Source organism: Chiloscyllium plagiosum, chromosome 30 (assembly GCF_004010195.1).
Source record: "Chiloscyllium plagiosum isolate BGI_BamShark_2017 chromosome 30, ASM401019v2, whole genome shotgun sequence".
Taxonomy (NCBI): Eukaryota; Metazoa; Chordata; class Chondrichthyes; order Orectolobiformes; family Hemiscylliidae; genus Chiloscyllium; species Chiloscyllium plagiosum.
This window is the reverse complement of record NC_057739.1, coordinates 36746998-36770893: the sequence shown is the minus strand read 5'-3', so window position 1 is coordinate 36770893 and position 23896 is coordinate 36746998. Positions and strand designations below refer to the sequence as shown.

Here is a 23896-nt window from a genome sequence, read left to right as displayed (position 1 = left end):
GTGTTGACTGCATTTAATCAAGCCATGCTCTTCCAGATGGTCATAAATCCTATCTCTCAGTATCCTTTCTAACACCTTGCAGACGACAGACGTGAGACTTACTGGTCTGTAATTGCCGGGGGATTTCCCTATTTCCTTTCTTGAAGAGAGGAATTACATTTGCCTCTCTCCAGTCCTCAGGTACGACTCCAGTGGAGAGCGAGGATGCAAAGATCTTCGCTAGTGGCGAAGCAATTGCATTTCTCGTTTCCCAAAGCAGCTGAGGACAAATCTGGTCCAGGCCTGGCAACTTGTCAATCTTAATGTTTGACAAAATTTTCAGCACATCAGCTTCCTCTATCTCTATCCATTCCAGCCTGCACACCTGCTCTTCAAAGGTTTCATTCACTACAAAGTTCGTTTCTTTTCTAAAGACTTAGATTCATAGAAATTTACAATACAGAAGAGGACATTTAGCATGTTATTTCTTGCCAGTCAACATAGATCTTACAGTGTTATCCTATTTCCCACTTTTGGTCCACAGCCCTGGAAGCGATACCAAAGCCAGTTAATATGTAAATACCACTTAAGGGTGATGCGAGTTTCTGACTCAGCCGATCTTCCATGCAGTGAACTTCGGACATGCGCCAGCCCCTCACTGAAAAAATATTCCCTCAACTCTCTCTGTTTTCTCAGTTACATAGCACATTATTGACCATTTGGCATGATTGCAATGTGTTTTAGAATAAAGAAAGAAATCACTCGCTAACTGGAAGCCAAGACTTTGAGCTGTAGGTCAAAATACTTAATTTAGCAATCTATACATCATTTTAGAGTGCATTATGCAGCACTCTATACAGTATTCCAGTATTGCTTAAGAATGCAATATGCTACTGTAAGACAATTTACATATTCAAGAAAATACAGAAAACCATTTTTACATTGTGTAAATTCTTTAAATATTTGCATGAAGGTGAATGCTTTGTAATTCTGAAATACTTTGTTTCATTCCATTTTTCATGTGGAAAAATATATAATGATGTATATATGACTTGGAAACATCATCTTGGATGAGTGAAAATACCATATGTACTCATATATAGGTCGAGTTTTCAAGGCCATTTTTTGAGCTGAAATTAGGGGGTCGACTTATACAAGGTATTGTTTACAAGGGGATGAAATTCATGCTTGGCATGAGTCAAAAAAATGATCAAACAAGGGCCAGATCTCTCTATAAAATGAACAATAATATCTTGGATATCAGCAAAGTTAAACAAAGTAAAATGGCCCCAGCTTGAACAAAGTACTAAAGTAATTATGATGTTTTCATACTATATGGGTAATATCTACTGTGGTTGAGTATAGGACACATGGTGAAGAAAACGTTTAAAGTTTGGGAGAAGATTTGTAGCTCGGGTGCTCGTTGTTGTGGTTCTGTTTGCCGAGCTGGAAATTTTTGTTGCAAATGTTTCGTCCCCTGTCTAGGTGACATCCTCAGTGCTTGGGAGCCTCCTGTGAAGCGCTTCTGTGGTGTTTCCTCTGGCATTTATAGTGGCCTGTCCCTGCCGCTTCCGGTTGTCCGTTTCAGCTGTCCGCTGTAGTGGCCGGTATATTGGGTCCAGGTCGATGTGTTTGTTGATGGAAACGTTTGTACTCAAGTCTTTGTCATTTGCATTTCATCTTCGCATAGTGATAAGTTTTTAAGAGAAATGCAAGCACAAACAAGTCAATATCCATGTGGTCATTTAAAATGGAAAACTTACCTTCCATGCAGCCATGTGGTCCCTGAACATTCCCTGGAGTATGTTCGCTCCGTGGTAAACCACAGGTAACTGAAACCGTGGAAGCTGGCTCCACTGATTACAGTAATTCTGCAAACCTAGAGTGGAGTGTGATGGCTGGCAGATGGAAGACCAGGAACAGAGCAGTACAGCCCACAGACTGGAAAGCTGGAGTGGAACGCAGCGGTCAGACACATTGACTCACAAATGTTGATCTGTAGCTGTGAAGAACCAGAATTGACTTATACACGAGATATAAGGAAAATACAAGATGTTTTGGCCAAAAATAAGGGATTAACTTAAACAGGCGATTGAGCTGTACACTAGTATATACAATATGTAGAAGTTTGAAAATAGGCTTGAAACTTTGCAAGAAATATGATTCCTATTTTTTTTTCCAACAGGATCAATTTGACAACTTGGAAAAACACACACAATGGGGAATTGAATTTGTAGAGAGATACAACAAGTTTGTTAAGGACCGGACAGAAATTGAGATCAGCTATGCAAAGCAGCTTAGGTGAGTATTATGAAAAGTAATGTAATCCATTGCATTTCTGATTTAGTAAATAAAAGATGAGTAGCATATCAAGTCCATTAGGCTTGTGATCTCAGCGCTTGTATCCACTTGGTATGTACATGCTTACTTCAACCTTTTTTGTTCGAAAGGTATTACACAAAATAAGTACTTTTAATCATTGCTTTAATTACTTTGGTGCTGAAAGGTGATAAATTATTATTAAATACATACCCTGTCACAGGTATGTGCATTTTCATTTTATGTTAAAGGTATTTGTGCTAAAATCAATGCATGTGATTGAAATGGTGTTATTGGACTATTCAGTAATTTTGGTCTGGCAAAATTAATGTGAATGAAAGAATGTTCTTCTTAAATTCAGTTCTTGTGTTGCATGGGAATGAGATGTTTAGAGAAAACATTTTTACAGCAGCTCTTTGAATTCAAGTATTTATAAACTTTAAGATAATCTGATGATCTGACAGACTGCTGTTAAAGAGTTATGATTTGATGTTGATTAATTATTAAACTAAAGATGATGTTTAATTGCAACAAGAGGCAATGGATCAAACAGCTATACTGACATCTATACAGACTGTATCAGGAAACAAAAAAAAATGCTTGGTAACTAACAATTCAAAAGTTGGTTGAATATTTTGGGCCTGTTCTCCAGATTTATAAGGAGCTCCAAGCAGATCATGCCATTCAAAGTGCATCAAGACTGAATAACTTGCCAAATTATTTTGAATACTAGAAACAACAATAAATCTAAGAATTGAAATAGAACTAGCCAAGTTGAAATCTGATTGTTAGTCCAATATTGACATCACTGTGAAGGAGGAAAGAAAGAAGCATCTAGAGACATAATTAATAATAAGGGATTGACTTCTTCTGTGGTTAGGAAGTTGTTCCCAACAGTTCCATTTAAGTTCCTTGGAGGAGTGGATCTAATGGACAAGGGTAACACTGCCTCACTAGAGATCAGGAGGTTATAGTCAACTAGGATAAAGGGGTTATGCCCGAAACGCCGATTCTGCTGCTCCTCTGGTGCTGCCTGATCCGTGTGCTTTTCCAGCACCACACTCTTGACTCTTTTTAAGTGGCTTGTTGATTGACCTGAGAAGTCGGCTCTAACAGAGGAAACAAAAGTAGTTGTAGTTGGAGATGCAACGTAATGAAAAATGATATTTCGCAGTATACCTTGCCAACTAATATTTAGTTATGACAGTATACAGAAATACCTCCTCCAAGACTTCCGTTTCCCCGGTAAACACCTCCTCCAAGACTTCCGTTTCCTTCCCCGGTAAACACCTCCTCCAAGACTTCCGTTTCCCTGGTAAAAACTTCGACACTGTCCTATCCCCCCTAGTCTAGGAACTCCCCACATACGTTCGAGACACCACCCACGCCCTCCACCTCCTCCAAGACTTCCATTTCCCCGGTCCCCAACGCCTCATCTTCACCATGGATATCCAATCCCTCTACACCTCCATCCGCCATGACCAGGGCCTCCAAGCCCTCCGTTTTTTCCTCTCCAGACGTTCCCAACAGTACCCCTCCACCGACACTCTCATTCGTTTGGCCGAACTGGCCCTCACCCTTAACAATTTCTCCTTTGAATCCTCCCAATTCCTCCAGACCAAAGGGGTAGCCATGGGCACACATATGGGCCCCAGCTATGCCTGTCTCTTTGTTGGCTAAGTAGAGCAGTTGATCTTCCGTAATTACACCGGCACCACTCCCCACCTCTTCCTCCGCTACATTGATGACTGCATTGGCGCCACCTCGTGCTCCCGCGAGGAGGTTGAGCAATTCATCAACTCCACCAACACATTCCACCCTGACCTTAAATTTACCTGGACCATCTCCGACACCTGGCTCCCCTTCCTGGACCTCTCCATCTCCATCAGTGACGACCGACTTGACACTGACATTTTCTACAAACCCACCGACCCACAGCTACCTGGATTACACCTCTTCCCACCCTACCTCTTGCAAAAATGCCATCCCGTATTCCCAATTCCTCCGCCTCCGCCGTATCTGCTCCCAGGAGGAGCGGTTCCACCATAGAACACACCAGATGGCCTCCTTCTTCAGAGACCGCAATTTCCCTTCCCACGTGGTTAAAGATGCCCTCCAACGCATCTCATCCACATCCCGCACCTCCGCCCCCAGACCCAACCCCTCCAACCGCAACAAGGACAGAACGCCCCTGGTGCCCACCTTCCACCCTACCAACCTTCGCATAAACCAAATCATCCGCCGACATTTCCGCCACCTCCAAACAGACACCACCACCAGGGATATATTTCCCTCCCCACCCCTCTCCGCCTTCCGCAAAGACCGTCCTCTCCGTGACTACCTGGTCAGGTCCACGCCCCCCTACGACCCACCCTCCCATCCTGGCACTTTCCCCTGCCACCGCAGGAACTGTAAAACCTGCGCCCACACCTCCTCCCTCACCTCCATCCAAGGACCTAAAGGAGCCTTCCACATCCATCAAAGTTTTACCTGCAAATCCACTAATATCATTTATTGTATCCATTGCTCCCGATGCGGTCTCCTCTACATTGGGAGACTGGGCGCCTCCTAGCAGAGCGCTTTAGGGAACATCTCCGAGACACCCGCACCAATCAACCAAACCGCCCAGTGGCTCAACATTTCAACTCCCCCTCCCACTCTGCCGAGGATATGGAGGTGCTGGGCCTCCTCCACCGCCGCTCCCTCACCACCAGACGCCTGGAGGAAGAACGCCTCATCTTCCGCCTCGGAACACTTCAACCCCAGGGCACCAATGTGGACTCTGCCTTTATTCCTGATGAAGGGCTTTTGCCCGAAACGTCGATTTTGCTGCTCGTCGGATGCTGCCTGAATTGCTGTGCTCTTCCAGTACCACTGATCCAGAATCTGGTTTCCAGCATCTGCAGTCATTGTTTTTACCTACAGAAATATTGTGGAGAGACAAAAGCAATGTTTTAATTTTGATATCAAACTTTGACATGAGTTGAGGTTAGATATAGTAAGTGGAGATTTTAGACATTTGAGTTTTAATACAGGGAAGGGAACAACAATTTATTCTGGTCAATATGTTAGTGACAAGGAATCGTGAGGGCTGATCTGCTGACAAAATCACCCAGTCAGTACTGGAAGGAATAAGTTGGACAGGAATGTAATTTGTTAGATTCATACAGTATGCCAAAAAGAGTGGAACGAAAGGAGGGATGATGACTGAAGAAAGGAGTGAAGACAAAGTTTTTTTCTAATTGAAAGTAGCAGTCTTGGGCTTGAGTCTGGAACTTCAGGGAAAATCTGTACAATAATGGACGCGAGGAGTGTTGAGGTAGATCTGGATACTTGGCAATTATTAGGCACCTCTATTTTGGCGGTAAGTGGTGAGGGTGAGCATGAAAGAGATAATAGGCTGGAGTCCAGAGACAAAGAATTGGATTTAATGTAACTGGGTGCAGTGGGAGCCACAGTGGCTAGACCTACTTAACCATGACAGAGGCCCCATGCCCCCCATGTATTGTGTGGCAAGCGAACCTCCACCAATTAAATTGGAGGGGTTCAAGCAGACCCTATTCGGGAGAGTTTGCAAAAGGCCGCCCCTTAGCCTCTAATTCCCCGTGCCCATTCCATCTTGTGATCCATGACCTCATCTCACCCTGACACAAATTTGATCGGGGTTCCATGACATTCCAGGACCAATGGTAAGTACAATATCTCCAGCTTCCATGGTCTGTTGCATTGGTGACAGCAAGTTGAAGCAGGTCTTTGGTTGGCAATTTAAGCAGGTGGGATATGAGCCATTAGATGCCAAATTGGGGAGCAGACTGATGGAAGCTACAAATGCCTGATGGACACCTGATTTGCCGTGTTTTTTCCAACTGATGAATGAGACCATTCCCTGACAAAATCTAGCCCAAAGTCAGAAGTGTCATGGTGGGATATAGTTGGCTGACAGAAGTAGGGTGGTGTCAAATTTGAAGCCAGGAGAGTGAGGACCAGAAGCCACTGTAAGGGTAGGGTTTTGAAAGACGTGTGAATTGGGGTATTTCATGAGAAAGAAAATTCACGTCGTGTGCAGAAACTGTGATGGATGGGGTAACAAAGAAAAGGGTGATGAAGTTGGCTGAGCCATGAAATCCAGAAATGGTAGAGGAGTGCAGTTAGCCCAGGAGAGCGCATCTTTGGGCAGACCGCAAATGAAACCCAGTAAACATGGTTGGCTAATCTCAGGCTCACAGAACTGCGATTGTGGTAGAAGGGCTGTAAATAAATCACAATAAATTAAAATTCAATGAAAGGTCAGCAATCTAGTCTTGCAATGTGATCTAATCCATAATTCTAGGATTGATGTACAGAGAATTTCAGGAATTTGAGTGCAGAAATAGAATGCAGAAGTAATGCATTGAAAAGCCTTGAAAAACAAAGTGAGAAGAAAAAACTGTGGATGCTGGAAATCAGAAACAAAATCAGAAATTACTGAAAAAACTCAGCAGGTAAAAGCAACATCAGTAAAGAGAACACAGAGTTCATGTTTTGGGTCTACTGACCCTCCTTTAGAATTGATAGTAGCTAGGAAAAGAAGGGTACGAGAAGGGGAAGGCATAAACGGTAGGTGGAGGTGGAGGTGGAGCCCAGAGAAAAAGAAAAACAGATGGGCAGTCAAAGGAGTGGGTATATGTCAGCCTGGGAGAATGAATAACTGGTAATGGGGATCATTTGTGCTGACAAAGGGTTGTTAGTGATGGCAGCCCATAACATTAATTAACTTGATATTGAGTCCAGAAGGTTGCAGGATTCCCAAGTTCAAAATGACGTGTTGTTCTTCCAACTTGTGCTGCGCTTTGCTGGAGTACTGTAGGATATCCAAGACAGGGAACTCAGTGGTGTGTTGAAATGGAACTGGAAGCTCAAGGTCATATTTGTGGATGAAACATAGGTGTTCTGAAAAGCAGTTGCCCAGTCTGCGCTTCTCCTCTCCAGAGTAGAGGAGACCACATTGTGAGCAATAAGTACAGTAGACTAAATTGAGTAAAGTGCAGATAAATTGCTGCTTCACCTGGCAGGTGTGTCTGCGGTCTTAGACAGTGAGGAGTAAGTAAACAGGCAAATGTTGCCCCATCTGTGATTGTGTGGGAAGTTGCCATGGGACTGTGGGGAGATGTTGAGGGTAGAAGAGGAGTGGACCAAGGTAGCCCTCGATAACGACCTTTTGTCTTCTATGATCAAGGCAATTTTGTATCCATCTTAACAACTCACCATGGATACCATGTGATTTAATCTATTGGATCAGCCTATCTTGGGGTACCTTGTCAAATGCTTCATTAAAGTCAATATAGTCTAAATCACCTGCCCTCCCCACATGAATCATCTTCATCACTTCGCCAAAGAACACATTCAGATTTGTGAGGCAAGGCCTCCTTCACAAAAAAAACTAAGCCACCCATCCCTGATAAGTCATTTTTTTTCCCCAAATGTGAGTAAATCCTGTCCTTCAGGATCTTCTCCAATAATTTTCCCAACCACTGATCTAAGACTGACTGGCTGTAATTTCTTGGATTGTCCCTTAAGCCTTCGTTATACAAAGGAACGACATTGGCTATGCTCCAGTCTTCTGGGACCTCTCTGTGGCTAAAGAGGATCCAAACATATCTGTCAAAATTCCAGCAATCTCCTCCCTTGCTTTCCTCAGTGTCCTGGGGACCTAACTACCTTAATGTTTTTAAAGACACCCAACATCACCACCTTCATAATGGACATGCCCTGGAATTTAAAAATATCCCTCCCTAATCTTATCATCTTTCTATCCTTCACCTTGGTGAATACTGATGCGAAATACTCATTACGGGCCTGACCAACTTTCTCTCACTCATAAGTTCCCTCCTTTGTCCTTCAGTAGATCTAGCCTTTCCCTAGCTGCCCTCTTGCTCCTTATGTCTTTAAAATGGCTTGGCATTCTCCGCAATCTTAATTGCCAAGGATATTTCACAGGCCCTTTTAGCCCTCCTAAACTCTTGTTTAAGTTCTTTACTGGTCCCTTTGTATTCCCTGAAATCCTCTGATTTCAGTCTTCTAAACCTTACATAACAGACAAAGGAAGCACATGGTGAGGTCATTGCAGAAGAAAGAGAGAGCGAGAGCGAACCTGCACAGGTACTGCCTTTGATGTGTGAATTTGTGTATCGCTGGACATTGGAGTGCATCTCGGAAAATTATCAAACAGTGAAATTCACAACTGATCTTGGAGGAACTGGTGGGCGGAGTTCTCAGCACAAAATCAGAGAAGTTAATCATTGTTTTAAGTGTGGCCTACAGAGAATCTGCAGTAGTGAGTAGAGTAGGTTCTCTTGATTAAACTTAAAATATAAGCCACAACTATTAATTTAACCTGGGGCAGTGTTTGTAGAGGAATAAGACAGTGTTAATTTCTGGGTCTGTAGATTGTGAAGGAGCAAAAGTGGCCTTTAATAGAGTAATATGTACTTCTTGTCAGATGTGGGAGTTTAAGGGTTACTGCGGATTATATCTGCCATAAATGCTGCCAGACTGTATCACACACAGCACAGCCTCCCAGTTGTTCCTGTCCTGTATCCTTGATGGGTGGGAATCTGAACGTTTTTTGATCTTATCTGGCTGCCCACTCTCTGTTGTCTTGTTTGTGTGTTGCATAGAACCTTTTGCTGAGTGGAAGATGCGAGCCTGACAGGGGTGACTGTTCCAGGCAGTGGAGGCCTGGAAGTCAAAGCCTCCCTGTTCACGGATGGTGTCACCATTTTCTGCTCTGATCCATAGTCAGTGCGCAGACTCTTGGGCATCTGTGACCAGTACAAACTGGCCTCAGAAGCCAAGGTAAACAGAGGTAAGAGTGAGGTTGTGTTCTTTGGGAACTTTATCCCTTTCACTGTCAAACAAGACAGATTACCAGAAGGTTTTGGGAGTATGGTTTGAAGGGGCCAGGGTGTGCTCAAAAACTTGGAGCATATCACCAAGATGAGGTGGAAACTAGGCTCGCAGAAGCACTGCTGCCTCCACTGCAGGAAAAAACTTGGTCATCAGATGTGAAGTATGTTGGAGGCGCTGTGTGTGGCCCAGATCTAACCCATTCCCGAGCCTGCACCTTAATAGCCACCCAATTCATTTCGACATCAAATATGGACTGTGTCTGCAGGGACACCATGTAAAATGCTCTAGATAAGGCCAGGAAGGATGTACCCATCTCTGCCCTCATCCTGATGCCCACCTTTGTGCGCGGCTGCATCAAGCTGTGTGTAGACCCATGATATGCAAACCCTAAATGTCGCTACTTACTGAGGTTGTACCCATCCCTGGTGTTGTAAAGGATGGGTCTGGCCTCATTGCTGCAGAATGTTGCAAGTAGTTGGACCATTCTGTCTCACCTGTCCCATGTGGACAAATATGCAAAGAAAATCACCTTTAACCACAAATCCATCAGGTAGAGGACATAATGTCCTCAAGACCCTGCGGGATCCTATTTCATGGTTCCCTGAGCAGACTGTCCAAGTCATTTGGCAGAATCCCTCATCACCAGAACTTTACAATAAGCACCAAGACATAGCTTGGCTGGCAGTGAGAAGGACACTGTCTGACAAATCCTTCGTGTACACATGCTGCCTTTGAATTGGTTGCGTTTGTGAAGACTGTCGCTCCTCATCTTCTGGCGCGTGCCTTTGTCATGAAGGTCTCGAGGTAATATTTTTTGTTGAGGTCTGTCCTGAATAGCTTCATGACGCAGGACTTCATGCTCTACCGCACTGTTACCCAGACACTTGCTGAGACAAATATTGACTGTACCTTGGAGAACCATCGACACAGTGAAAGAATCTCTTTGGCTTTCCAGTGTTATGCATTGACCTTGATACTGTTGCAAACTGGCATAAGCCAAGGTCCAGGACTACACAAAAGCCTGAAGCAGCTGCTGCCACGGCGCATTGGGGAAAGACCACTGTCAAAGATCTGTAAAAGTATAATGAGTGTCGATTCAGTTATCAGAACCTCTCGGCGCCTCAGACTTAACAACTGCACCAGTATGAAGTGCTTTTATTTCTTGCAACTGTAGAGAAACTCTTGAGAAATTTCAATGTTTCTTTCTTCTCTGCAATGACTGTATAGATATGATTTAGAACCATTGTAATTATTTACAGAATGGAGTATTTTTATGAATGGAGTATTTTTAGAAATTAAAAATAAAAATCATAGTTTGTCAGTACTTGCCATTGATGCCCCAGGAGGGAAGGGGCAGGGACTTAACATTCTTATCCAGTCTAGCTTAGGTGTGACTCTGGAACTACATCATTGTAGTTGATTCTTAACTGCCCTCTCAAGTAATCAATCAAGTCACTCAGTTTATCAGACTAGTTAGATAGTTTGAATAGATTAAATAGTTAAAGCCAGATGGACTATTTGCCAGCAAACTAGTACTGAATATGGCACTGAAAGGGTACATTGACCTGGTAAAGTCTATCTTATTAAAATCTGTGTGCTCGTGCCAAAATGAGAGATTTGTCCCATGTTTCTGTCGAAGTATAACATTATTTGTAAGGTACGATTCAGTCTGCAGGTCTGTCCTGTCTGCCATCATCCTCATTCTGGATATACCTAGACTCAGCAGAGATGACAGAAGATGGTATACAGACAGGAGGGAATTGGTCTGCGAGTCTTAAACATTGACCAGGGACCTGCTAATGTCTCTTGGCATTAGGTCAAACCAAGGCAAGGAAGCTTCTACTAATTATCACTTACTGATCTCCCTTAGCTGTGGAATTCTCACCTAGTCCTGAAAGACATGGCTGTCAGATTGAGCTGAAGCAGGTGTAAAAGAACCAACAACAGGAAGAAATCTATTTGATCTTGTCTCCTCTGATCTACCTTTTGGAGGTCTGCTGTCTATAATGATTAGATTACTTACTTATTTACAGTGTGGAAACAGGCAGACACCCAGGCAGACATAGGGAGAATGTGCAAACTCCACACAGAGTCACCTGAGGCGGAAAATGAACCCAGGTCTCTGGCGCTGTGAGGCACAGTGCTAACCACTGTGCCACCGTGCCGCTAGAAGTGACCACGACATAGTTCATGTGGAGACAAAGTTCTGTTGTCACACTGAGGATATCCTGCAACTTATTGTATGATAATACCATTGTGCTAAATAGAATATACTTAGGCCAGACCCAACAGCTCAAAGCTGCCCATCCGTGAGGCATTGTGGACCGATCATTGGGAGTAACAAAATTCTATTCAACCATAATCTGTAACTTTATTGTCTGACATATCCCTCACTCTGTAATTAATATCAAGTCAGAGAACTGATTCTTGTTCAGTCAGGGGTGGAGAAATGCAGTCCAGGAGCAGCAAAAGCATACTTAAAAAGTAAGTGCCAACCTAATTGGCATAATTTGAGTTCCAAGTGACAGAAGCAGCATCCTACAAACAGAGCTGACAGATTTCACAGCCAACATGGAATATCACAGCTGGACAGACCTGCCACTTGTATTTGTTAATGTTGGTGGTCAGTTAAACAACTAATTGAAGATTTCAGAAACATTTACATTCTCAGTGATGTAGAGTATAGTGCATTGTGATATCGAGAAATTGCCAAAGATTTTGAATACAGCTAATTAGGTTTCCCAGATTGTGATTGGCAATACCTATTGACATCACTAAGCTCCTGACCATTTATCCTTGGGTCCAAGAATGGACAAAAGATCTGGATTTCAGTGGTGAGATGAGAGTAACAGCCCTCGACGTCCACACAGCATTTAACAGCATGTGGCACAAAGGAGCCTTAACAAAACGTCCATGGGAACTATGCAAAGGCTCTTCACTGGTGGAGTCATGCCTAATAAATGAAAGATGGTTGTGACTGATGAAAGTCAATCATCTGAATTCCAGAACATAGCTCTTGAGTGCTGCCTGATGACAGGCATGTTTAGCTGGTTCATCAGTGCTCTTTAAAGTGAGATGCAGGGTTGTTCACTGGCCACTGACAGTATTCAGCACCATTTGTAATGCATGTAATATTGAAGAGTCTGTGGTTGCATGCAGCAAGATCTGGGCTACATTTAGGCTTGCACAATAAATGGCAATTAACATATGCACCTCTCATGTGGCAGGCAGAGACCATCTCCAAGTGGAGGGAATATAACCACCTCCCCTTTGACATTCGACAACATTACTATTACTTAATCCTCCACCGTCAGCACCTTCGGGATTACCATTCACCAGGAAATTAACTGGATTAGGAGTATCAATACGAAGGCATGGAAAGGAGAATAGAACCTGCCAATTGGAGGAAAGCCAATTTTGACAGTATTAGGCAAGAACTTTAAAAAGTTGATTAGGGATGGATGTTCACAGGTAAGGAGATGGCTGGAAAATGAAAAGCCTTCAAAAATGAAATAATGAGAGTCTAGAGACAGTATGTTCCTGTTAGGGTAAAGCGCAAGACAAGTAGGTATAGGGAATGCTGGATGACTAGAGAAATTGAGGTTTTGGCCGAGAAGGAGGAGGAAGCATGTGTCAAGTAGAGACAGCAGGGATTGAGTGAATCCACAGGAGGCTACAAAGGCAGTAGGAATATACTTAAGAAGGAAATCAGGAGAACCAAAAGGGTTAAGGAGAATCAAAAGGGATTCTACAAATACATTAAGGCCAAAGGAATAGGGCCCCTTAAAGATCAGCTAGGCTGCCTCGGTGTGAAACTGCAGGAGATGGGGGAAATATTAAACCAGTATTTTGCATCAGTGTTTAGTGTGGAGAAGCATATGGAAGACAGAAATAGATGGTGACATCTTTGGAAACTAGTGTTTCCTGATGAAGGGCTTTTCCCCGAAACGTCAGTTTTACTGCTCTTCGGATGCTGTCTGACACTGTGCTTTTCCAGCACCACACTTTTTGACTCCAATCTCCAGCATCTGCAGTACTCACTTTCGCCTACATCTTGGAAAATGTCCACATTACAGATGTGGTGTTGCTAGGCATCTTAAAACACATAAAAGTGGAATTATCCCCAGGACCTGATCACATCTACCCTAGAACTTTCTGGAAAGCTATGGAAGTGATTGCTGGGCCCCTTGCTGAGATATTTACATCGATAGCGAAAGGTGAGATGCCGGAAGACTGGATGTTGGTTAATAGTTCCACTATTTAAGAACGGTGGTAAGGAATAGCCAGGGAATAATGGACTGGTGAGTCTGACATCCGTGATGGGCAAGTTGTTGGAAGCGATCCTGAGAGACAGGATTTACATGTATTTGGAAAGGCAAGGACTGATTAGGGATAGTGAACATGGCTTTGTCTGTGGGAAATTGTGTCTCACTAATGTGATTGAGTTTTTCAAAGAAGTAGCGAAAAGGATTAATGAGGGCAGAGCAGTGGACGTGATCTACGTGGACTTCAGTAAGGCTTTGAACAAGATTCCTCATGGTAGACTGGTTTGTAAGGTTAGATCACACTGAATACAGGGAGAACTAACCATTAGAATGCAGAACTGGCTCAAAAGTAAGAGACAGAGGGTGGTATTGGAGGGTTACTTTTCTGACTGGAGTCCTGTGACCAGCAGCGTTCCTGAAGGATCAGTGCTGGGTCCACTGCTTTTTGTCATTAATATGCATGTGAACATGCGAGGTATGGTTAGTAAGCTTGCAGATGACACCAAAATTGGAAGTGTAATGGACAGCGAAGAAGGTTACCTCAGTACATCAGCTGGGCAAATGGGCCAAAGAATGGATGATGGAGTTTAATTTAGATAAATGTTCGGTGCTGCGTTTTGGAAAGGAAAATCAGTGCAGGACTTATACGCTTACTGGTCAGGTCCTGGGGAGTGTTGCTGAAGAAAGAGACCTTGGAGTGCAGGTTCATAGTCCCTTGAAATTGAAGTAGCAGGTAGACTGCATTATGAAGAAGGCTTTTGGGGAGACCTTAAAGGTGTATAAAATCATGAGGGGCATCGGTGGGGGAATCCAAAACTAGACGGTGAAAGGAGAAAGATATCGAAGGGACCTAAGGAGGTAACTTTTTCAAGCAGAGGCTGATGAATGTATGGAATGAGCTGCCAGAGGAAGTGTGGAGGCTAGTACAATTATGACATTTAAAAGCCATTTGGATGGGTATAAGAATAAGAAGTGTTCAGAGGGACGTGGACCAAATGCTGGCAGATGGGGCTGGAGTTATTTAGGATATCTGGTTGGCATGGACAAATTGGACCAAAGGGTCTGCTTCCATATTATATATATCTGTGATTGCTTGACTTTGAGAGGTTTATCAGCATCCAGTGCTAACCATTAGAATGTCAACAAGTCTTAACAGTCAGAATAAAAATATTGTATAAAAAATTAGTAAAATACTGGTATTTTGATGGTTTAAAGCAGTGATTAAGAATTCCATGGAGATACAGGGAGGAGTAAGAAACTTACAAACATAAGATTTGAAACAAAGTTGCATGGTGACACAGCATGAAGAAGACCAGTTTTGTGTCCAGTGTTTACCACATGGGGAGTTCCTGATTTAAGCAGTGTTCTTGGAATTTGCACATTTCAGGCAAGCCATCAATTTAAAATCTTCGGCAAAGAACATTTAGGAGGAAGATTTAATTTTTAAAATGAGTTCAGAGTTTTAATGATCTGCAACTTGCAACCTGAAACATTGGCAAAATCAGATTTCATGAGAATCCAAAAGATGTTTGAGGTATTTGAAGAATGCTGACTCATTTACAAGGTTATGGGTGGGCAAAGCAGAGGTAAGAAACTAAATTGGATGTTGATTCTCAGCATTGAGAAACAGATCCAATTTTACCTTTTTAAGGTTTAAGTAGCTAGATTAATAAGCCCCTTATTTCATTCATTTGCATTTTATTGTTAATTTACCTTGACTCGTTTATATGCAGTTTGTGATTTTCCCATGCACTGGTGAAAAACAGGACAACACCAATTACCAACTTGACCGTCATGCTTGCTATTCTGCGCCTCCATTTTAAAATTAATTCACTACATCTCATTGCAACATCATGGGCAGTGACCCCCTCTACCTGTTGGCCACAGAAGTCAACATCAATAAAACACCAGCTTTACCACACCATGATGTCAGAGTAACATGTAATACATTTCAGCACTTTACCACTGCACTTTGGAACTTAGAATCCATACAGTGTGGAAACAGGCCATTTGGCACAACAAGCAGAGGAAGTGACGGCAAACAGAGGGGCAGCCGGGAAGGAGAACTGTGAGTATAAATACTCACCCTTTAATCACCAACGGAAGTGAGGTTGGAGCGCATCGCTGGGCGGGAAGGTAAGTGATTAGTATTTGAGTGGGTGTGTTCTCAGTGTTATTGACTCAGTGTTCTTGTTTTTGGAGAAAGTGTACAGTCATGGCAGCGCAGGCGGTGAAATGTTCCTCCTGCAGGATGTTTGAGGTAGGGGTGACACAATTTAGCATGGCCAATTTACCTAACCTGCACATCTTTGAATTGTGAAAGAAAACTGGAGCACCTGGATGAAAGCCACACAGACGTTGGGAGAATGTGCAAAATTCACACAGTCAGTCACCCGAGGCTGGAATTGAACCTGGGATCCTTGTGCTGTGAGGCAGCAGTGCTAACCACTGAGCCACTGTGCCGCTGTGTGACAATAGTGCTGCTAGGTTGCCTGCGCTGGGACACATCCGTCTCTTGCAACTGCATAGGTTGAATTTTATGGTTCTTGGGTTGCATAGCAGTCACATGCCTGTGTTTACTTGGACAGTCACAGCATTTGATTTGATTTATTATTCAAAGTTTGTGTAAAGATATTTAGCTTGGGTGCCAGTTACAGTTCTTGTGGATGTGTTCGCTGAGCTAAGAAGTTGGCGTGCAGAAGTTTTGTCCCCTTTCTAAATGACATCTTCAGTGCTGTGGAGCCTTCTGTAAGGACTGCTCTACTTTGTCAGTTGGAATTTATTTGGTTTTGTGCCCACTGCTTCTGGTTGCTGGTTCCGGTTGTTCGTTGCAATGGTTGGTATTATCAGGTCTGGTTCAATGTGTTTTTGATGGAGTCTGTGGATGTATGCCATGCTTCTAGAAATTCTCTAGCTGTCCTCTGTTTGGCTTTTCCTGTTATTGTTGTATTGTCCCAACTGAATTTGGGGTCTTTGTCATCTGTGTGTGTATAGCTTCGAACGGATAGCTGTGTGGTGTTCAGTGGCTATTTGAACATGAATACGGGTTGCTAGCTGTCTGTCTGTTTGTTCCATATAGTGTTTCGTGCAGTCCCTGCATAGAATCTTCTACCCCATGTTTGTCCTGCATGATAGGTGTTGGATTTTTTTTGTTCTGGTGCATGGCTGTCAGTTTATGTGCTTTCATGAATCGAGAGGCTAGAGAAGTCTGGCTGTCAGTTCCAAGACGTTTTTTATATAAGGTAGATAAATTCCAACCGAAACAGTACAGCAGCACTCCGCAAGAGTCTCCACAGCACTGAGGATGTCACCTAGAAAAGGGTCGAAACGTCTGCAAACCAACTTTCTAGCTTAGCAAGTGTACCAACAACAATTGATTTATTATTGTCACATGTACCTAGGTGCAGTGAAAAGTTTTGTTTTACATGCATTCCAAGCATATTGTACCAAAAAAGGTGCATAAGGGTAATAGAACAGAGTGAGGAATACAATGTTACAGCTGTAGAGAAGGCACACAAAGAGCAAGGTCAGCATCAAATTTGAAAGGTCAGTTCAGAAGTCCAATAACAGGGAAGAAGCTGTTCTTTAACCTGTTGGTCTGTGTGTTTAAGCTTTTGTATTTTCTGCCCAATGTGACCGGTAGGAAGAGATTATAACCAGTGTTGGAGGAGTCTTTGATGTTGGTTGCCTTTCCGAAGCAGTGAGAAGTGTAGATGGAGTCAATGGATGGAAGATTGGTTTATGTGCTGAACTGGGCTGAGTTAACAAATCTCAGTAGTTTCTTACAATCCTGGGCAGAGCAGTTGCATCTGTAAAAATTGGTAAGTGTCTTTACGGAATGCCAAAATTGCCTTGGCGTCCTGAAGAGTTACAGTCATACAGCACATAAACAGTCCATGCCAGCCATAATCCCAAACTAAACTAGTCCCATCTGCCTGCTCCTGGTCCATGTCCCTCCAAACCTTTCCTATTTGTGTATTTATCCAAATGTATTTTAAATGTTGTAATCGTACCCACGTCCCCCTTTCCTAGGAAAGTTAATTCCACATGCGTAACCATACTCTGTGTAAAACAATTTGCCCCTCGTGTCTTTTTTAAATCTCTTCCCTCACACCTTAAAAATATGGCCCCTAGTCTTGAACTCCCCCATCCGAGGGAAAAGACAACTATCATTAACTCTATCTATACCTCTCATTATTGTATAAACTTCTATAAGGTTGCCTCTCAACCTTCTGCACGCTCATGGAATAAGTCCCAGCCTATCCCGCCTTTCTTTATAACTCCAAGCCTTCCATAAGTGGCAATATTCAAGGAAATCTCTTCTGAACCCTAAGCAGCTTAGTAATAACCTTCCTATAACTGGGCAATCAGAACTGGACACAGTATTTCAGAACAAGCTTCACCAATGTACCCAACATGACTTCCCAACTCCCGTATTCAAAGGACTGAGCAATTAAGACAAGCATGCTAAACGTTTTATTAACCACCCTGTCTATATATGACATAAGCTTCAAAGAATGTACCTGTGCCCTTGTTTCTTTTTGTTTAACAACATCACCCAGGACTTGACCATTAATTGTATAAGCTATCGCATCAACTGGGATGAACTAGACCAGATTGGTGATTATTATTCCTAGGAACTTGATGCTGTCTGACCAGCTCCACCTCAGCTCCATTGATGTAGATACAGGTGTGCCCTCTACTTTGCTTCCTGAAGTCAATGACCAGCTCCTTTGTTTTGCTGATGTCGAAGGAGAGATTGTTATCTTTACACAGCACCGCAAAGCACTCTATCTGTTTCCTGTATTCCATCTCACCATTGTTTGGGATCCAGCCTATAACTGTGGTGTCACCAATACCTTACAGATAGAGTTAGGATGAAATTTGGTCACACACACATGAGTGTACAGTTTGTATAATATGGGACTGAATACGCAGCCTTGCGGGGCGTTGACGATTGACACAGAGGAGGTGCTATTGCCTGTTCTCACTTGAGGTCTGCAGGTCAGGAAGATGCAGAGGGCAGAGCAGAGCCCTAGGTCTTTGAGTTTGGTTTGGTTTGGTTGGAGTTATAGTGTTGAATGCGGAGCTATAGTCAATGAGTAGGAGCCTGATGTAGGTATCCTTGTCATCCATCTGTTCCAAGGATGAGTATAAGACGAGGGAGATGGCATCTGCCAGGGACCTATTATGATGGAAGGTGAATTGCAAGGGATCAGGGCAATCTGGAAGGCTAGACTTGACTATAAGCCATGACTAACCTCTTGAAGTCTTGTCTTGCATTTTCACAAATTGCTTCTTCAATGAGAATTTAAGATTAACAGCATTCCTGACTTAAATTGATTTTCAGTATTACCAGAAAGGCAGGCAGCTTGTCATTATTGCCAGAGTTGAACAGTCAAAGGGACTAATATATTTCTGTACAGCAATGTGCTGTAAAGAACCCACAGCATATGTCAGCAGATTACATGGCAAACCCACTACATGTGCTTCAACCAAATTGCCATAGCTGAAAGTCAACAGGGACCAGTACTTAGTCAAATGAAGAGGGACTGCGGTAAGTCAGGAGTTGTCATACCAATCAGTAAAAGGCATCATTTGATCTCGGTACAGGGAGTTTGCTGCAATCAGTCAAGTGCTTGCTGCACGCAGAGTCTGGGACTCCAAGACCATACAGTCCAAGGATTGGGTCACAGTCTTTCACATGAAGCCCTATCAGTTTGGGAATAACAGATTGGCTATCATTTACAGAGCTGAGGAAACATGATTCCTGTAGCTGAACCACACTCAGTTGGATATGTTCTCATAAGTGAATCCAAAGCTGGGTGATAGTCAGTCCTAGAGGTTTGGGCAGTAAATATGAAGTGTGATTATCAGGGTCATCCATGCTGTGTAATGGAAAGTGGGAAACTCAAATCTGAGATGAGAAAAAGTGCTGGAGAAACTCAATAGCCTGGCAGCAGCTGTGGCGAGAGGAACAGTGTCAATGTGTTGAGTCCAGCATGATGTCTTCGGAACTCAGTGTTTGTTTCTCAGATTTTGAGCATCTGCAGCATTTTTTTTTCTTTTGACAAATCTGGGATGTGATTCATTATGCTATAACACTGAGGGAGATGATGACAATGAAGGTGGGCACCTCCAAGTAGAAGGGTGAGATCTGATATCGAATTGGAGGGCACAGAGTACTTCAAGAGTGGAACTTTCCCAAGTCCCTTCCTCCCTGGATTCAGTGGGTGTGTAGTGGTTATCAATAGTAGCCATGGCATTGCAGTGAACCAAGGGCGAAGGAGGAATAGTGACTATTACATTTTTTTAGGAAAAGTTCAGCAAATCATTGATGTCTGCAGCCAATTATCTGCTTGCAGATGGGCTGCTGGGTTTCCTTACATTGAGTATCTTATTAGCTCTAAAGTAATTTGGAAATCCCACATTATGAAAAGCATGTTATAAATTAAGTTAATTCTTATTGTACGGATAGTATTTTGCTCTTACCTGGGGGAATTCCAAGGGTGGTGAGGGAATTTATTCATTATTCAAGATAATTAAACTAAAATCTTAATTATAAACCCCATGTATTTGAGAAAGTGTTTAAATTTTCATTAGGATGGGAAAATGAACTTATTTTTAAATAACAACACTTAAGGTTCATGAATGCTCATGTATTTCTGTCTGAAGATATTTATATTGAAACAAAATGAACATAGATGAAGTTTGTGCATTCTCATGTTCTTCCCATTCGATCAATGTAATCGTACATACTCTGCAGGAACATGTATGCTTTGTGTAAAAAAATTGATCCAACTTCAAATATATCATTTCATGGTGACATTGTCAGAGTGAATGCTGATCATTCTAGAGAAGCAACTAGAGTCGGTTTGCAGTCCTTATCAAGTATTGTTGATGCTTGTCTGAACCTTTTAAATCAGTGACCTGTGATTCAGTATAATTTGTTGAAAGTTTATGGACACTAGTAGGTTTTTGATTTTACTGAGAAACGCCTACTTATTTAATATCTGATTGGAAGCCAGCTATGCAATGCTACCAATATTTTGATAATTGGTTGTTAATTTTGGGCGCTGTTATTGGAGTATGTGCAATTCCGAATATAGAAGACTGAATTCCATGTACTGGCTAAGGGCATTTATATTGGTAAAAGAGGTTTTTCAATACCCCAAGAAGGAGGAGATCATTCAGCTGTTTGGGCACACTCCATCATTCAACAAGGTCATTGTTGAACTGTACCTTAACTCCCATTTCTGCATCTTTTGCTCAATTTTCTTTGATATCCGTCCCTCTCAAAAATCTATCTTTTAATCTTAAAATTTCCCATGATGTAAAATTTACTTTTTGGGGAAACAGATTCAAGACTTCTACTATCTGTGGTGTGAAAAAATGTTTCTTAATTTTTCTCTTACTATGAAAATTAAATTTGGGTCATTTGTGTCCTCTTTTTCTTGATTCCCCCATTTAAAAACAAGTTCATCTCCCCTGCCAATCTTTTAAAACATTTTAAACAGTTTGATCAAATCTGCCCTCAAAGTTGTAATTTAGTGTAATCTAAATCAAATTGTAATCTGACCTTCCAGGCCTCAGTATCTTTTGATGAATTTTGATAACTTTGTTTCAGAGATGCTGCATCCAGTGTCCATTATTGAACACTGTACTCCACATGGGGTTCAGACCAAAGGCTGGAAACAACTCTCTTCCTTCATCCATGTCCATAATAAATATGATGCAAAGATGAGAAGTCAAAATCAAACTCTGGAGAACAACATCTGTTGCATCCAATAACCACAGTGCAGCAAGAAAGCACAACATTATTTTTCACAATATGCTGACTGCAATCCATTGTATGACAGCCCCCAACTGGATATCACCACCTGCTCTTCTGACTCCTCCACTGTTTTTCATTTTTATTCACTTAGGGAAGTGGTCATCGCTGGCTGGACAGCATTTGTTGTCCATCCCAAGTTGCTCTTGAGAAGATGGTGGTGAGTGCTATCTTGTACCGCTATAACCCACATGCTGTAGGTTGACCCACAATGCCTTGGGGAGGGAATTCCAGGATTTTGACCGAGCATCATGGAAATATATCACCATTCCTTCAAAATCAGGATGGTGAGTGGTGTGTAAGGGGATTTCCTGGTGGTGATGTCCCCATCTATCTGCTGCCTTCTAAATGGAAGTGGTTGTGGGTTTGGAAGGTGCTTCTGAAGATCTTTGGTGAATTTCTGCAGTGTATATCGTAGATAGTATATACTGCTGCTACTGTGTGTCAGTCTTGGAAGGAATGGATCCTTCTGGACGTGGTCCTAATCAGGTGCCTGCTTTGACCTGGATGGTGTCAAGCTTCTTGTTGGAACTGCACCAATCCAGGCAAGTAGGGAGTGTTCCTTGTAGATAGGCAGGCTTCGGGCTACCAGGAGGAGAGTTACTCATCACCGTATTCCTAGCCAATGACCCGCCACTGTGTTTAAGTGGTGAATCCATTTGAGTTTCTGGTCAGTGGTAGCACTCAATGTTGATGATCGGTGATTCAGTCATGGTAACACCACTGAATTTCAAGGATTGGTTGTTATGTTGTCTCTTACTGGTGATGGTCATAGCTTGGCATTTGTGTAGTGCAAATGTTACTTGCCACTTGTCAGTCCAAGCTTAGATATTGTCCAGATTGTGTTGCATTTGAACATGGACTGCTTCAGCATCTGAGCATTTGTGAATGGCGCTAAACATCCCCACTTTTGGCCTTATGATGGAGGGAAAGTCATTGATGAAGCAGCCGAAGATGGTGGGCCTAGGACACTATCTTGAGGAACTCCTGCAGAAATATCCTGGATCTGAGATGACTGACTTATAGCAAACTCAGCCCGTTTTCCTATGTGTCAGCTTTGACTGCAATGAGCAAAGAGTTTGCCCCGATTCCCACTGATTCCAATTTTGTTAGAACTCTTTGATGCCATTTGATCGAATGTGGCCTTGATGTCAAGGGCTATCACTCTTGCCTCACCTCTGGAATTAAACTCTTTCTTTCATGTTTGAATCAAGGCTGTAATGACATAAGGAGCTGAGTGCCCTGGTAAAACTCAAACTGCATGACTGAGCAGGTTATTGGTGAGCTAATGCTGCTTGGTAGCATCTTCCGTTACTTTCTCAGTGATTGAGAGAAGACTGATAGGATAATAATTGGCTGGGTTGGATTTGTCATGCATTTCGTGCACAAGACATACCTGGGCAATTTTCCATATCGTTGGATATTTGCCAGTTTTGTAGATGTAATGGAAAAGCTTGGTTAGGAGAGTGGCAAGTTCTTTGTAGTATCTAATGCTTCTCATTTCTTGATATCACATGAAACGAATGGAATGTTTGAATCCTGGTGTCTCAATGTTGGGGACTACTGGAGGGGCTGAGATGGATCATCCACCTGGTGCTTATGGCTGAAAATTGTTGCGAATGCTTTAGCCTTTTTGCACTTGTGTTGGGCGCTTCCATTATTGAAGATGGGGTTATTTGTGGAGCTGCCTCCTTAAGTGAGTGCTTGATTGTTCTCCACTATCCACAATTAGATGTGGCAGGACTGTAGAGCTTAGATCTAATCTGTTGATTGTGGGATTGCTCAGCTCAGTGTATCACTAGTCACCAGTCACAAAAAGTAGTCCTGTTTGGTAGCTTCACCGGGTAGGGAAGTAGATGGTAACATCTTGCAAAATGTCCATATTACAGAGGAGGAAGTGCTGGATGTCTTGAAACGCATAAAAGTGGATAAATCCCCAGGACCTGATCAGGTGTACCTGAGAACTCTGGGAAGCTAGAAAAGTGATTGCTGGGCCTCTTGCTGAGATATTTGTATCATCGATAATCACAGGTGAGGTGCTGGAGGTTGGCTAATGTGATGCCACTGTTTTAGAAGGGTGTTAAGGACAAGCCAGGGAACTATAGACCAGTGAGCCTGATGTCAGTGGTGGGCAGGTTGTTGGAGGGAATCCTGAGGGACAGGATGTACATGTATTTGGAAAGGCAAGGACTGATTAGGGTTAGTCCACATGGTTTTGTGTGTGGGAAATCATGTCTCTCAAACTTGATTTGAGTTTTTTGAGGAAGTAACAAAGAAGATTGATGAGGGCAGAGCGGTAGATATGGACTTCAGTAAGGCATTCAACAAGGTTCCCCATGGGAGACTGATTAGCAAGGTTAGATCTCAAGGAACTCAGGGAAAACTAGCCATTTGGATACAGAACTGACTCAAAGGTAGAAGGCAGAGGATGGTGGTGGAGGGTTGTTTTTCAGACTGGAGGCCTGTGACCAGTGAGTGCCACAAGGATCGGTGCTGGATCCTCTACTTTTTGTCATTTACATAAATGATTTGCATGCGAGCATAAGAGGTACAGTTAGTAAGTTTGCAGATGACACCAAAATTGGAGGTGTAGTGGACAGTGAAGCGGGTTACC

The 23896-nt window shown here is 42.8% G+C and overlaps 1 protein-coding gene across 13 annotated transcripts in view; it reads left to right on the top strand.

Moving 5' to 3' along the window:
- LOC122564919 (formin-binding protein 1) overlaps positions 1-23896 on the top strand; it is a 206934-nt gene that overhangs the window by 43865 nt on the left and 139173 nt on the right. For all 13 annotated transcript variants that reach the window (XM_043720393.1, XM_043720401.1, XM_043720399.1 and 10 more), the window contains exon 2: positions 2165-2280. In XM_043720393.1, the coding sequence (XP_043576328.1) occupies positions 2165-2280 (116 nt within the window). The remainder of the gene's footprint in view (positions 1-2164; positions 2281-23896) is intronic.